General features: G+C 36.9%; 1 protein-coding gene across 2 annotated transcripts in view; it reads left to right on the forward strand.

The window, feature by feature from the left end:
- Positions 1-14,216, forward strand: part of Con (leucine rich repeat protein connectin) — a 355,327-nt gene that overhangs the window by 223,397 nt on the left and 117,714 nt on the right. For both annotated transcript variants that reach the window (XM_072003046.1, XM_072003047.1), the window contains 2 exons: positions 2,434-3,002; positions 7,689-8,182. In XM_072003046.1, coding sequence (XP_071859147.1) covers positions 2,458-3,002; positions 7,689-8,182 — 1,039 coding nt within the window. In that variant the 5' untranslated portion in view covers positions 2,434-2,457. The remainder of the gene's footprint in view (positions 1-2,433; positions 3,003-7,688; positions 8,183-14,216) is intronic.

Here is a 14,216-nt window from a genome sequence, read left to right on the forward strand (position 1 = left end):
TCGCGTGTTAATTGGAGAACTCGCAAGAACGAGCGTGTGCGTGAAATCGATAGCCGGCGGCTGATTGCACGATCAAAAATTAAAGGTCCCGTACAGGTTTCGTGATCGCTGGATTTTCATCCAGCTGCTTTATTCCTTTCTCTACAGCGAGCCACGACACGAAAATACGTATTCTCTGAATCCTCAGACGTTTATGAATAGTTCGTTGGCATAAACGCTTTGAACGTGCGCCACGTGTCCAGTTAGTCGGTTGGCACACTATAAAAAGCATAATGCAAGGATTGCAATGAAACGCAGAGATCGTTCGTTGTACGCGAAGCAGCGTTTTTAAACGCGTTATTATTTATACGCTGTGTAAAATGGTAATCGCGAGGACGGAAACGTGCAACAGTGTCGCCTTTTTTCGTGCACGCAAACTCAGCTGGGAAAAAGAGACCAGACTCGGCTTAACGATTCTGTTTAATGGACCGTCTTGTGTAACGTATGGCGACATAACGGTTAATGTTTTTATTTTCGCGCTGCGCGGGATGCGACCGAGCCACAGGTATTCAACGTGAATTTTCAATTATAAAATAGATGGGTGCAAACAGAGGCTGAGCAAGTGGGAGCTTCGCCCCTTTCCGCGTTGTCGCGGGAATAATGAAAAAAACGGGCGTGGATAAAAACGCGATGCAGTAAGTCGACCGTGCTTGACCCAGGCGATATATTCGATGCACCTTACGAGCTAACAAATTTCCTGCTGGTCTGAAAAACGGGCAGAGTTTATTATTTTTCGATTATTATGCGCTTTTTTATTTCTGTGTTTGGATGCATCGTTCGATCAGAAAGAGGAACTAGAGCTTGAAATTAGCAAATAAATGATTATAAATGACTATATTTACTCGATTATTTATCGATCAAGATACTTATTGTTAGGTTACCCAAAGACTCGATTACTCGTGGATCAAAATACTTTGACAATTTCATTTCCCAATATTCGTGTCTGAAAATATTCGTCGTCAATCGAATAGCCTTTCTTATATTAGGTTGTCCGAAGAGTTTCTTTCGTTTCATAAGAAAATAGATGAACAACAATTTTCGTTTTATATTATTTTATTAAATTAGCTGTGATCCATTTCGTTATATTACTATTATTACGTTCGCGCATAATTCAATAAACTAATATAAAACAAAAAACATTGTGCGTCTATTATTGAAACTTTTCGGACAACCTAATAAGAAACGCGGTGTATATCCATCGGTTTGATCCCGCCACTTTGAAGCATCCTGTAAAAAACAAGAACACGTGGTCGTCAAAGGAAGAGACAGAAGACAAAATCCAGACACGGAAAAAGAACTTGCGAGTATTTTTCATGCTCGTGAAGCGAAGATGACCGCGAGAATACACCCACGTGGGAGTGGCTTGCGAGACGAGGCGAAGCCGGACGTCGACGGACGCCAGTTTGAAAAATAAAGTCAAACGAAACGCGGTATTATGCGAGCGTTCCGCTCGGAATGATAATTTTTCAAAGAGTTTCTCGCGAGCCGCTGTCCTTTTCGGGTCGTCTTCGTTTTGCGATGGAGAAAGTGGAGAGAAAAAAGCGTGGCGTCGACAAGTGAAAGGTTCTCTCACACATGTCCACGCGGCCGTGAACTCGCCTTCCTTTCCCTCTTCCTGTTCCCTTTCGTTTACCTTTTTCACGGCCTTTACGCCCTCGAGCTCCCAGCCTTCTTCCACCTTTCTGTACTTTTTTCTTTCCACTTTCTACGGTCCTAAGCTATTCCCCCTTTGTTTCGTTGGCTCTCCACTAGATCTTTCTGGGCCGATGAAGCATGATCGCGTTCACTGTTAGGGCGATAACGTGTGGTTTGAGGAAGGCACGAAAGAATAGGCCGAATCGTCATACGAGAATGGAAGAAATTTATGTGGATAGATAGATATTGTGGAGAGATAGATGACTACTAAAAGTATAATATAATAACCGTACAAAAATTAATCACAACAACGATAATAAAACAAGCCACGGAAAATTATATACTGTGTTTCCATTCACAAAGGAATTCCCAAAGTTTCCATATTTGATCGAAATTGCAGTTCGCTGTTGTTATAAAAATCGTACCAACGAACGATCCAATCATAGATTACTCTATTACGATACAATAATCGATTAATCGCGCTATCAAATTTCTAGAATCTACATTTTACGCCGTTCCATTTACAGAATCCAATCGCCGATATCCGCAGTAATTAATCCGAAAGCGCGATGTGTACCGTGTCCAACGACAACACAAAGCATCCCATGTATCTTCCGCTGTATATTTCATCAGCGCTTAATAATTCTATTATCGTTAATATGCCAGCGGCACAACCTCCATATCTCTATCGATAATCCATACATAATCGATCGATCACAGCCAGAAACAATTTCCAACAAGTAACTTCTCTGCTTCCAGATTCGTTGTAGAGCGACGATCAAGATGAAACAATTATCCTGGATCTTTCTTCAGCTGCTGTTTCTGACCTCGATGTTTCCTTCGAGCCTGTCAGCCTCGACGAGGTCACGGGGCAAGAAGAAGGTCGCCAAAGAGACGAAAGAAGTGAACATCTGCGCGATCGAAGGCATACAGGCTCCTATGTACTGTTACTGCGATAACAATACCATAAGAAACGCCACGGAAGCCACTTGCGTCGTGTTGAGCCCGTTCAGCATTAACGATCCAACGTGGAATTACTTCACCTCGCAGATCTACTTACAGAAGCTAAAGTTCGTGGTTCGAACGCCAAACGGATTGGAATACATACCGGTTCAACTGCTGAGACAGCTGAAGAACTTGCAGAAGATCACGTTCCAAGATGCCAGCATCGAGGAACTGAAGGAATCCGCGTTCTCGAACCTTCCTACGATTACAGAAATCGATTTGAGCACGAATTCCATTTCGACGTTGAGGACGCACGCGTTTGAGAACTTGAAGAATCTAACTGCGATCTTCTTGAACTCGAACCGGATCACCGAGATCAATAGGTAGGATCGCTCTTTATTTTGTTACGCTCTGTTTTAAATTTCTTCGCGCGTTTATATTTGGCACGTTTCGAGTAGGAATTTTTTAGAATGCCAGTCATTGAGAAATAATTTTAATAGTTTTATATTTGAGAAAATATCTGTGATAAATGATCGAAGTTATCGTAGATAAACGGCTACCGAGGAATAATGTTAGTAATTAGCTACACTCTTTTTTTTTTTTTATTTGAGAAAGCACCGACAATTAGACCACTTTATCTTATAATTCATATTCTTACGAATACAACTAAAATAGTAGACACCAGACAGTCATTTGTTTCGTTTACAAAATATTACAAGAGATACTATACATTGAATATTTTATATATTTTTGCATATTAAGTGCAATATAATATTAAGTGCATAAGTGCAACAGAATTCAGAGTCTACCGATAACGTATAGTACTGAAATAGTACTTAATAAGAAATAGTTTCAATAATTCTGGCTAGATAATTATCAAAGTTCACATTTGCAAAAATATTCGTGGTAAATAGTAAAAGTTACTATAATTGAAATAACTTTAATAATTCGAGGTTACTCGGCTGTTAGCGAAACAGTTACCTGAATTGGTTAAACAAGAATCGCTGGTTGCAATTTACCACATGTAAACGTCGTTCGATGATGTTCGAATATCTCCTTTCCTCGCCCTTTGTAATTCCGGCTGATTCGTTCAATTACGCTCTATTACGGAGTCTGAGCTCGAGTAAAGTGAAAATGTCTTCCTCGAAGGGAGCGTTTTACGAGCCGACTGCATAAATTGCCGTGGAATTTCGCGATGCGCCGAGAATTCGCGTTTCGGAGAATCAGAGGACTCCTCTAGCAAATCGAATCGACTCCTCGCGTTAGAATGTCTCGAAATACGCTGTACGCGATATGTTCGCTTCATTAATTGTCGATTAGGCGATTACTGACTACATATAGTATGCGATCAAATATACGCTATAAATATACGAATAATTTGATTAGTTATTCATTAGTGACGTTATAAAACGTTATTTTCGAGAGATTCGTTAGATTGTTAGTTTGTTCGTTATTGATCGAAATGCTCCACCAGCCTGATTTTAGTTCTTGTCCTAAGGAATATTTTATTCGTCAATTTCTAATGTAATTTTCATCGTCACTTACGTCTCTTATATATGCGACAATGTATTCATTCTATCTTTCGTACAAAGTCTTTGCTTTATTTTTTTAATATTTTTCTAACGCATTCATAATCTAATTAGAATCTAATATTTTCTTCCTATCAAAATTCTTTATAAAGATGGAGCAAAGCGATATACGTACATCTGTAATTGTTTGTTTTTCCCGTGGTAATTGATGGGGTAAAAATGAATAACCGAACAAAGTAGTTGATTGTCGTGAACGGATAGAAGCTTGTGGTAGTTTGTTAGATTAAATTATTATCTTGTTCGTCCTTTGGCGGCTGTATGGTAAAGTGTTAAAGAATGATGGAAGCGACGAAGAATTACGAAGTATTTAATTCCACAACGATACATTAAAAGTGACAAAGGACGAGTCATTAAATATGTATTTCGTCTTTTTTCACTTTTTCTTCGTTTAATTCATAGATAAATTTTATACGATATATTTTATAACATAGAACACGTAATTCAACGCTAGAGATATTTTCAGTGCTCATTAATTAAATACATTAAGTTATGAAAGATGATATAACAAATATTAGCATAAATATTAGCAGGTAATATATTCTTTGATAAATTTAGACAAATTATACTAGGTATTATTTGAAATGATATAAATTCATAAAATAAAATACATGTGATTAGTTAACGAACAAAGCTTCAAATAGAATATTTATTAGAAGATAGGAACACGATGTCTGACTAAACCGTGACCTGTTTCACTTACACGCTTCAGTCCTCCTCACTGCATTTTCTCTTGTATGTGCGTAAGTACATGTTAAAAATTGTACTCATAGCTTTCGATTAAAGTTAAAGTTGTTCTTAATGAAATAACTTAATGACAAGTTAATAACAGAGATTAAGTCGAGCAATGTGTACCACGCGAATTGATCAATTGCATTTACACGACAAAGTGAACAGAGTTTATAAAGTGCACCTGGCAATTAAGAGTTAATCGATAAAACACAGTTAACCGGTTAACCGGTTAACACAGCTCCATTCGTGTGTACCAACCACATTAACGTGATCAGAGCAAACTTATCGAAATCGTTAATAAACAATTGAATCAAACAATTCAAGTTTAGCTTGCCGATGAAATTAATGGAACGCAAATATGACTGATGTGAAGGCAAAACAAAATACTGTTTGTACGTACCGGATAATACGCTAGAAACAGATTCTACTCAAATCTACCTACCTAACTTTATTGTCAACATAATCGAATCTTTCCAACATATTTTGCGATATAACAAATTACAGTAATTACGAGTTCAATTAATTAAATCGCCATATTTGAGCAATCAACGACAATTTACGTGATATATTGCGTGTGTTTACGGAACGTATTGCAATTGGAAAAAGTATGTTTTTTAATAACAGACTAGATAATTATTTAAATAAATGAAATTGTAATATTTGGACAACCAACGACGAATATACACGCTGTAATTAAACGAACGTAGTCTTAATTCGATGGTCAAAGTCCGTATATCGTCATACTTAACGTACTTTCAAGATTCTGATTAAACGAATGAGAAATCTAGAAAGCGAACAACGTTGCCAGCATTCGTAACGGTATATGCATTATGATTTCCTATCTGGCGTGCAAAACGCGACTTGGGGTGCATACCGAACGCATTATCAGGCGTGGAAAGTTGCAACTGGCGGCTCGTTATCGACGAAAAGTCTGAGGGTGTCGCGCGCGTGATCGCGCGAGTACTTGCAATCTCTGCATCGCGCCGCGCCCTGTAACATCATAAATAATCGTTGACGCTCGATATGAATGCAGTCACGCGATAGAAACGCGAACAATAAGGCGGGGAATCTCGATCGCTCGACTTTCGTCTAAACGCGGTCGCTTAGAGTAAACGCGGATAGGCGACAAAAGATTGCTCGATGGGGGAGTATCCTGCCTCTGTGTAGATTTCTCGAGAATATTCCGAAGGGTTGAAAGGTACCGAAGCGGAGAATATGCGGGTTTAATTGATCGAAGGGTTGGATTAATCGTTGGAAGTGTCTCGAGAGTGTTTTAGAAGTACTTAAGTTGATTGATTTTTTATCTCGCGATGAGTGACGTGTTTTAAATTGATTTCAGATTACTTTTTAGCCTTCTTAAGATGGACCTGAGATAAACCAGGGGTTAAACATCACCGTGTTATTGTATTTTTATATATAAAGGGGAGGAACGAATTTATGTAAATCTACTTGAATTTTATAAGCTGATAAAGAGCGTAGAAATAAATAATCCGTAGGTTTTAAATTTTCTCAGGATCGATGTGAGGTAAAATAGGAATTGGAAATTACGATGTGATTATATTTTTATTTTCGAAGGAACGACTGAAAAATTTCTACGATTTTTCTGTATATTTATCGAGCGAATTTTGTAGAATGGAGACGTTTGACCCGTATCGAGTATGGTTCTATACGTAATAGTTTACGAGATGCTTAATAATGAGGATCGCGTTTTATGTGCCGATACATGAAGCATTCGTGACTTTACTGCTGCTTCAAGGAAAGATATGGACCGAATAGCTGTAGTAATAGATTTATATTCCTGTAGGAGCATTACGTATATTCTTTCTTTACGTTCAATATCACTCCCGTTAAAGATACAATTTATATATTTCGATAAAAAGCATAGTAGTTCTTATTGATAAATATTTTAGAAATCGCGACGTGCCCGTACAAAATTTCAACGTGATTCACTTCTTTTATCTATCTATGAAACTTCGTAAGAACATACTTCATGATATAAAAATAATTCATATACCTTATTTATGAATAAATACAATTACTATTCTAAAGTCGTTATTTCAAAAAATAGATTATTCTTCCGTGTAATATTCTTTCTGGAACTTATAAGCTTTGAAAAATGCTTTCTGCTTTATTCTATCCAGTATCTGGAACAATATTCGCTATTGTATCTCTTCTACCACTTGCCCTACTATTTTACAGAATTCTTTCTCCTGTTATTTCCCTCGGCACTTCTATCACATCGATTCTCCGAATTGCCCTATTAAAATTAAGTTAAAAATAAAAAATATTAAACATTAAAATGTTCCAAGTTCCTCGCAACAAACCACTCGCAATCGTTCGAACCGAACCACAGCAGCAATTCCAAAAGAACAATCGTCAAAAGTCAGCAACCTCGTCCTTCTTGAAACAGAATAACTGCTCCTTAAGGAATGCATTCCTATCAACGTCGAAGCTCCGACATCGATTCGATACACCAAGTATGTCGTTCGTCTTGCGCGGCACCATTAACACGGTCATAAAGCATCCTCCTCGTGCAACTTCTTCCCGGAACCTCTGTCTCTTCCATCATTCTCGCAGCACGTCTTGTCATCTTCGTTTAACCCAAGAGATACGATGGCCGCTTCATTCCAGACCCAGTCAAAATGTTGAAATTACCCGTTCGGGTAATTTACATAGCAACGAATTGATCATTTAGGACTTTTCGAATTGATTATTTTAGAAAGTTGTTAATTCTGCTCGTTCAATTTCCAGAGACACGTTCGTCAATCTACCGTCGCTAAAGATACTCTCCCTGAACGGGAACAACATCAGCACGTTGCACGACAAGGCGTTCAAGCATCTGACTACTTTAGAAGAACTGCAGCTGGTCGACAATCAGATCAAAGTCATCACCGCGGACAGTTTCCACGGTTTGAGAAGTCTGCTCAAGCTGGACATGCGTAACAATTTGATCGCCATGATTGGCGATAGAACGTTCATCGAGATGCCCTCGTTAAGACAGCTGGACCTCGATCAAAATGAGATTGAGTATATTTCGGAGAAGGCGTTGGACGGAATGAGGAATTTGAAGAAGTTGAAGCTCAGTGATAACAAGTTGGTCACCCTGGAACCGGATTTCCTGGCCGGTGCACCGGGAGTGTACGTGCTGGACTTGAGGGATAATTCGCTGAAGACCTTGACCTTCGATAACATCAAGCCAATCGTGACGAATTTATACAACAGCAGCAGCCAATTCTACCTGAGCGGTGAGTGACGTTTTCGTTCTACATTTTCGAGAAAGTTGTCTGATTTTAAAATTCCAGTTGATTCGTTGACTAAATATGAAGAATAGTAGAAAGTGTGTTAAAAATTGCGCACATCGTTTTAATAAACTATGACTATTTTAGAATAATTTGCCGGACATCTACGAGCTCAAGCAATAATCCTATAAAGCGTGTCAATTACACACTCAATTAGAAAACCGAAATTGCTGAACGTCACGAAGAAAGTATTAAAATTCCGAGCTAGAATAATCCAGGATAGAAATTCCATAAAAATAACGAGAACCGGAGATTATTAGAAATGGCGATCGACTTTGGTGACCGCAATTTTACGATCGGCAAAAATTCAGCTCTCAGCGGAACTCTGACGAAAAGCCCATAACAATTTTATGGAGACCCTCCAGGTCGAATACTTAACACCTAATACACCTATAAAATCGCCGGTCGGGAAATTGAGATTCATCGTTCGTAATTGGTTGATGAAAACGCTGCAACTTTCTTCTCGTTGACGCTTAATAGATAATTTTCTAACGATCCTATAATGGCCGCCGTTAAGGGATATCCCACGCGAATATCTGAAATCTCTTCGGTCGACTTACGCGGCCGGTAATTGCCCTTTAGTCGAGCGATCGGGATACGATGTTATCGTGCCTGGAAATCTTCAATTTTCATGGTTAAACGAGCGATGCGTGCCAATTTTGTGACCACTCGAGGGTTGCAACCCCCTGCCACGGTACCTTCCCCGTTCTAACGATTATCTGCTATTTTACTGGCCGACTTATCCGTGAATATGTCGCAAAACTATGTCTTCTTCTGGATTCTTGACAATTGCTTTCGTTTCTCTCTTTAGTTTTTGCTTCATTTTACATCGCTTACAAGTATGCAGAAGCATTTTCTTTTCACAATTCGCGTGAAATACGTGCTGTTTATTTTGAAATCGATAATGTTATATTGTATGATCAATTAATGAATGATTATTTTAAAAAAGGAACTAGGAAATGTTAATAATTTTTTTATACGTTTTTACAAGTACTTCTCAACTGCTTATAATGTAAATGTACATATTTCTTGTCAGAATTTGATCAATTTCTATTGTCCTTAGAATATCCCGCGTATTTCTATGAAATATTTGCAGAAAATATATTCGTGTGTGGATATAATAGAAGTATTCGGTTGGTTCGTTATCTGTTCTCTAATTAAGAAAGATTCGAGACTATTTTAGTAAATATATGTCGTGTGTTTCATCTTGGTAATCGTGGGGTTAATGGGAGGCAAGTTTAGGAGGAGTTCTAATGAGTTTCGCTTCGCTTTCGTAAATTTAGATTTACTCGAGTTTCACTTAGGTAAATTTGTGCGGCTCGCGAAAAAGAAAAAATCTCCGCGAGTAAATCATGTATGATTAATTCCGTTGCAATTACGGCATGTTCAAACTAAACAGAATATAGGAGAAAAAGAAGAAGATAAGCAGAAGGAAGTTTCTTTACCGAAGGAAAATTCTTCTTCGAAAATCTCGCGAGAAAAAGAGATAAGACGCCCGTGCACGATACAAACCTATTCATAAGCATCGAGAAATCCTGTTGTCCTCGCGCAAAACGTCATAGTTGATCAATCGTTGATTGTTATGGAACCACAATCGCAATTTTCTTTGATCTCCTATTTTCGAATCGAACATCCTGCATCAATCAGGATTTCGCACGAAGAATTTCGTACGAGAAATTCACGAGAAACCCATTTTTGTTGATTGTCCAATTTCCTTTCAAAATACACACGATTAATTCTCAGATCATATAAAACGAGAGAAATTGCGGTAATATAAAGTTGATGGGTAAAATGGATTTTTAAATTGTTCTGCTGTAAAAGACACGTACGAGACCCTTACAGGCTAATATTTCAAACGAGGTTTAATAATTTGTCAGGTTTACCTCGTTTTTCTCTAGATGTTCTGATAGTCACGAACAGACGTGTACATGGAACAAAACCTACAAGTTTCCATCGACTCGTCGTAGGCGCACGTGCATCGCGATCAAACCTCAATGAAATACCTCCGCAATCCTTCATCTCGTGGCCTGACGAACGATAAAAAGATAAAAAAACAAAAAACAAAAAAAAAAAAAAGGATTATTTCCCATCGGAGCCGGCCCCTCTAGTTTGAAATGTAAATAATCCCTGGCAAAATATTTCCAAGCGGCGTGCAGTTTCCGATATCGCAGAGGTTGGTCTGTCTCTCGCAGCGCGTTCTATCCATCCTGAAATTACCATAGAGCGGCAAAAAGGCCGCCTCTGACCATTGTCTGTCTTTTGAGAAGCGCAACGATAACTGTGGTCTGTTTTCGATCGCTAGACACTAACGATAAGACTCGTATAGCTCCGAAAATTTTGTCTTCTCGAGACCACTAGCTTCGCTGCACGAACTGTATCAGTTGTATCACGGTTATTCTTCAGCTTTTAGAATCTCGTCGCGTAGACGTCACAGGTTCTTATGGTAATTTGGCATTAAATACGACTCTCGGAAATATTGTGCGAACCAAGTTGAGAGAACAGGCAACGTGTCGTTGATACAAATATTTCGAATATCGAAACATTCAGAAAGATGGACTAAAAAGTTGTCGATAACGAGCATTTCAAGATTCTTTCGTGCAATTGTAACCAACCTCGCTTTACTGTGATCGAGATATAGCAAATTCGATGCATCATATTTTGATTAACATTACGTATCTTCAACAAGACTGTGCATCTAAAACTTTGTCCATCTCATCTGCGAGAATTCAACGATATAAATAATTGATTCGCCTATTATTGACGGTTGTGAAAACATCGAATGTGTATTCAGCGACGAACATTCACTGAAGCGGTGGGACTGTAAAATTCAATATTTTTCTGTAAAAAAAAAAAAAAATCGAAAGAAATATCACGAAAATTCTAATCATGAAAAACTGATAGAAAATCGCCGAAACGCATAAAATTCTAGGATACACTGTGATATTCTACGATATGTCGAGCTTTAAAAAACATCCGTCTACTTCTTCTTTTGGTATCCCCAGAAATAGCCAAAATACATGTTCGAACTACAAGCAGGCCAGAGGAGTTTCAAGTGTCAAAACGTTTTACGGGGCTGCAAAACTTGCTTTCGTACCGAACGAGTTAATTGAATTGGACGAGACAGGCCGAAAAGCTGACCAACTTCCTGGCAAATCCTGTCCAGGACGACGATTTCGCGGCAAGAAATTTCGAAAAGCATAACTTTAATAAGAGAACCGATGGACGTCAGACAGTGGGTCGTCGACCCTCTAACACTTGACAGCTTCGAATGCGGGTACCGTAAGGTTTGGGGATAGGAAGGAAGAGGTAAAACGAGACGATTTTCAGAACGAAGTTTCTAAGGAAGGCAAGAACTTCCCGATGGAACTTGCATATTCATGATGACACTTGGTAGAACGTTCGAGTATTTTTATTTTTAATGTTCCAATTAACGAATTTATAATCGTGGAAATTCTTTATTTGGTTCTTTTTTCTTCTTTGGTTGGCTGGTTTATTTGGTTATGCTTCCAGTTTTATTTGTACAACGTCTGAAAAGAAATATGACACGACTTGAGACGAAGTTTAGATTCGTCGAGTTCGCGATTTTGATATCACTCGATGGTTTGAATTTTTCCGTTTTTCAGTGATGTTACATATTTTACCTCTTATTTCATTGTTTCGTCCTCAATGGATTTATATGACTTGCAATTTTTGTTGAAAAGAAGAATGGCCTGTTATGTGCAAAAATATCTTACCTTTCGAAAACGGGAAGTAAATCCAAGAAGTTCTGTACGATACCAATGGAATAATCAATTTTTTGGCAATTAATATTTTGATAATATTCAGCAATACGTGAATAATAAAAAAAATATATTTAATCGTTAAAAAGGTGCAACAAATAAAAAACAATAATATTAGTTAACAGTGTATCGAATTTTACAGTTGTTCTCCTGTAAAAGATAGAAAGTGATCTTTATTTATACCGATGCGTTTCAAGTTTGTGGTTAATAATAAATATCGAAATAATTCGAAGCCAAAGATTCTTTGTGTTAACACAGAATAACAGATGTATTCTTCGCTCAATTTTTCAAGTATTTAAAGCAACATTCTGGTTATTATCAATCTAATTTTAAAATCAGATAATAGACGAAACGTATGACTTTTCAATATCGCTTGCATGCAATTTTAAAGAGCACGGACTTCACGAGCCGATAAAACGATTATGAAACAAATGGAATCGAAAGTAACAATGATAATTTTGGTATTATATTGCCAAACGGAATACCTTGATGATAATGATAATACTTCTAATCAATGTTTCAACAGCGAATTTAATTAAGGATGATCATTTCGCTGAAGCAGTACACCGGAAACGTATATTGAATTAAACGGCTTTAATATTGACTCGCCTCGTCTAATTTCGGCAATGTAGCGATCATTAATTAATATTAACAGGTAGAATCGAATCGAACATCATTACACGCGGATAAAATCTTCATCCTTATATAATAAAATTATTATATATTATTATTACATTGGTACACATATGCAATGTCATATCTTCAAATACATAATTAATAGCTTAATTAATCCTTAATTAATAGCTTCAAATCTTAATAATTTCTTCCAAATATCATATATTTAATAAAAGTAATTTTCGTATGATTCAAAGCACTTCCCAATATCTTTTAGAAAAAAATGGAAAAATTAATTTTTCACGCTTCTTAGATGCACATTTTTTTCTTTTTTTTTTTTTTAACTGTATTTGGAAAAATATAAAAAAGATAGAACGTAGTGGGAAATATATATGAAAAAGGAGAGACGATTCAATTGAAAGTTTTCAGGGGTTCGTTCAGTTTATTCGACAGCCGGTAACAGGCATATATTATTGTCTAATTTAAAATAACTATCATGCACGGATATAAAATTCATATAAAGTTCTCTAGTTCGCCAATTTATTAAAACTTGCAGATATCGATATTCCAAATATCGATTCTTCAATGAAAAATTAATGGAACGTTTCAGAAACTCCAATTACGATTTCATTGTTCCTAAAGATATAATTAGTACGTTACAAATATGTTACGAAAAAGCCGTCTAGCCAGTCAATTTTGGAAAATTTACACCCGTGGATGTTAGATTCGAGTTGCGGAGCTTAATGGTTATCGTCGTTTCATGAAATAAATTAGAAAGTGATCTGAGAATTTCGACTTTAAAGCGCATCTGCTCGTATCACCACGACAAATCACGTTCCATTTACGAATGAATCACATTTGAAGCGGATTCCCGCTGATATAGAGTCATCAAATATACATGGCGCATTAAATTCGAACGAACCTGCAGAGGATTCTATTAAAAAGGCTATCTCTGTACTTACGCTATTCGCGTCGTCGTGTTTCGATTACGAATTAATACAAGTGTGTGCTTTTATATATAAATTCCACAGAAGGTATATACATAGATACAGTGGTTCACAAAAGTATATTTAGAACAGAAAACTTTTATAAATACATTATATATGCATGATCCAATATACATTATTTTTACATTCCATTGGTGGTTATTTGTTGCGAATTATTTAGATATATGTATGTATATTCTCAAATATTTAAGGTAGAAATTGGTAAATTTGTAAATTTGAGAACAGCAGCAATTGAAAAGTATTTAATGAAGAATTTAACGAGCATGACTAGAAAAATTTCGAGTAATCTAAGATAAATGTAAAATCGTTATTTAACATGGTCGTGGGTTAAATTGTATTCAAGAACCAGTACAGTATATGCCACGTAGATAAAATGATTCATTAATAATTCATGCCCCGATTTCACTTGGATACCTTGCAATACATCGAATTTGTTTATTTTCGTAGCATGGTTGAGATAATTCGTTCTATTATATAACATCGATTGTAATTTTATTACAATGCAGCATATTCTGACATTCGTGTTATTTTGCGCAAAAGATCAACGACGGATAGATTTTCGCTGACGTTAAATACAAA

The sequence above is a fragment of the Bombus fervidus genome, chromosome 5, assembly GCF_041682495.2.
Source record: "Bombus fervidus isolate BK054 chromosome 5, iyBomFerv1, whole genome shotgun sequence".
In the NCBI taxonomy this organism is placed as follows: Eukaryota; Metazoa; Arthropoda; class Insecta; order Hymenoptera; family Apidae; genus Bombus; species Bombus fervidus.